We start from the raw sequence: 1,377 nt of genomic DNA on the forward strand, positions 1-1,377 counted from the left end.
TGGACAGCTGACGCCACTCCGCCGCGTCCCCGGTTCTGGCTACGTGTAATTCAGGGGAAAAATGGCAGATAGAAAAAATAATAATGTCCCCAACAGTAGTGCGAATTTACTGTTCAGCGCTGCTCCGGAGTTTAACTTCAACCTGCCGTTTATGCCGGTGAGCCAGGCCACCGGGCCGGCGGTGCTGTCAGGAGGTGAGAGGAAGCAGAGACCGAGGAAATGTTTAAAGCTCGGTTAGGCTGTTAGCAAGCAAAGCTAATATGCTAGTCGGGCTAACACTCTGCTGTCAGGGGCTAAATGAGAGAGAAACACTGTTTAATGAATGGTTGTGAGCTCAGCCCAATGGGCTAGTTTGTGTTTTACTTGCCGTCGTTTGTTTTACAGAAACAAACTGCTGAGAATAATATATGTTAAATGGAGAAGTGTAAAAGTGAAACATTTATCCGAATCATTTGTTGTTTTTTAAGTTTTCTGCATTGATTACAGTCATTAGGTTAGGGAACAAACCTTAGAAAACACCCTATAAAATATTAAACACACTTAGAAGAAAACAAAACAATGAATATTAAACACAGTACTAGTTTTAAAGAATAGTAAGGGACATTTATTGATGATGTAAACATCCTTGGAAGATGGATTTGCATGTTTCCCTCATAAACAGTTTGTAAAGATGTTTTTGAGGACTGAGGTCCTGCTTGTTTCCTCTTTGATCAGAAACATTTTATTGTGATAATATGGTTTATCTGGAGAAAATTGACAGTTATCTGATGGTATTAACATGTGCTGAGGATTTGGAGAAAGGAGGTTGCAGTTAGAGCTGCCCTGGGAGATTAAAAAAAACATGAAGACTACAGAGGTTGTTGGTTGTAGTGGATCTATTTGTTCTTATTTATTTATATAGCACCAATTAACTACACACGTCATCTACAGGCACTTTACAGTTCACCAGATCATACAGTCAGATTGATTCAAGTTTGCTATCTAAGGAAAACCAGTTGATTGTATCGACTCATTGACTAGAAGGCAATCCCTCAACCTAAGCATGCTTGTAGCGACAGTGGAGAGGAAAACCTCCCTTTTAACAGGGAGAAACCTCCAACAGAACCCGACTCTGCTGAGGCTGACTGTGGTTCAAGGAGACAGATACAGACATACAAAAAGCATCTGTAAAAGGCGGCCCCGTCCAGGAAACACACAGCCAGGCAGACGAGCTCCGAGCCAGCTCCCATGCCAGAGGATGAAGAGAGCACATCCAGTTAGTCACAGTGAGAGAAACAGGACTACACTGGAAAAACAGGCCGAGTTCCAACATCTATAAAAAAAAGGTGTTGATGGCAGCAGCAAAGCTGATATTTCTCTCCAGGATGGAGTCACAGC

At 42.3% G+C, this 1,377-nt stretch overlaps 1 protein-coding gene across 1 annotated transcript in view; it reads left to right on the plus strand.

The window, feature by feature from the left end:
* Window positions 1–1,377, plus strand: part of sec23ip (SEC23 interacting protein) — a 16,272-nt gene continuing 14,895 nt past the window's right edge. The window contains exons 1-2 of the mRNA XM_015380238.1: window positions 1–233; window positions 715–770. Of these exons, the coding sequence (XP_015235724.1) occupies window positions 62–233; window positions 715–770 (228 nt within the window). The 5' untranslated portion in view covers window positions 1–61. The remainder of the gene's footprint in view (window positions 234–714; window positions 771–1,377) is intronic.

This window comes from Cyprinodon variegatus, unplaced genomic scaffold (genome assembly GCF_000732505.1).
Source record: "Cyprinodon variegatus isolate N-32 unplaced genomic scaffold, C_variegatus-1.0 Scaffold11, whole genome shotgun sequence".
Classification (NCBI taxonomy): Eukaryota; Metazoa; Chordata; class Actinopteri; order Cyprinodontiformes; family Cyprinodontidae; genus Cyprinodon; species Cyprinodon variegatus.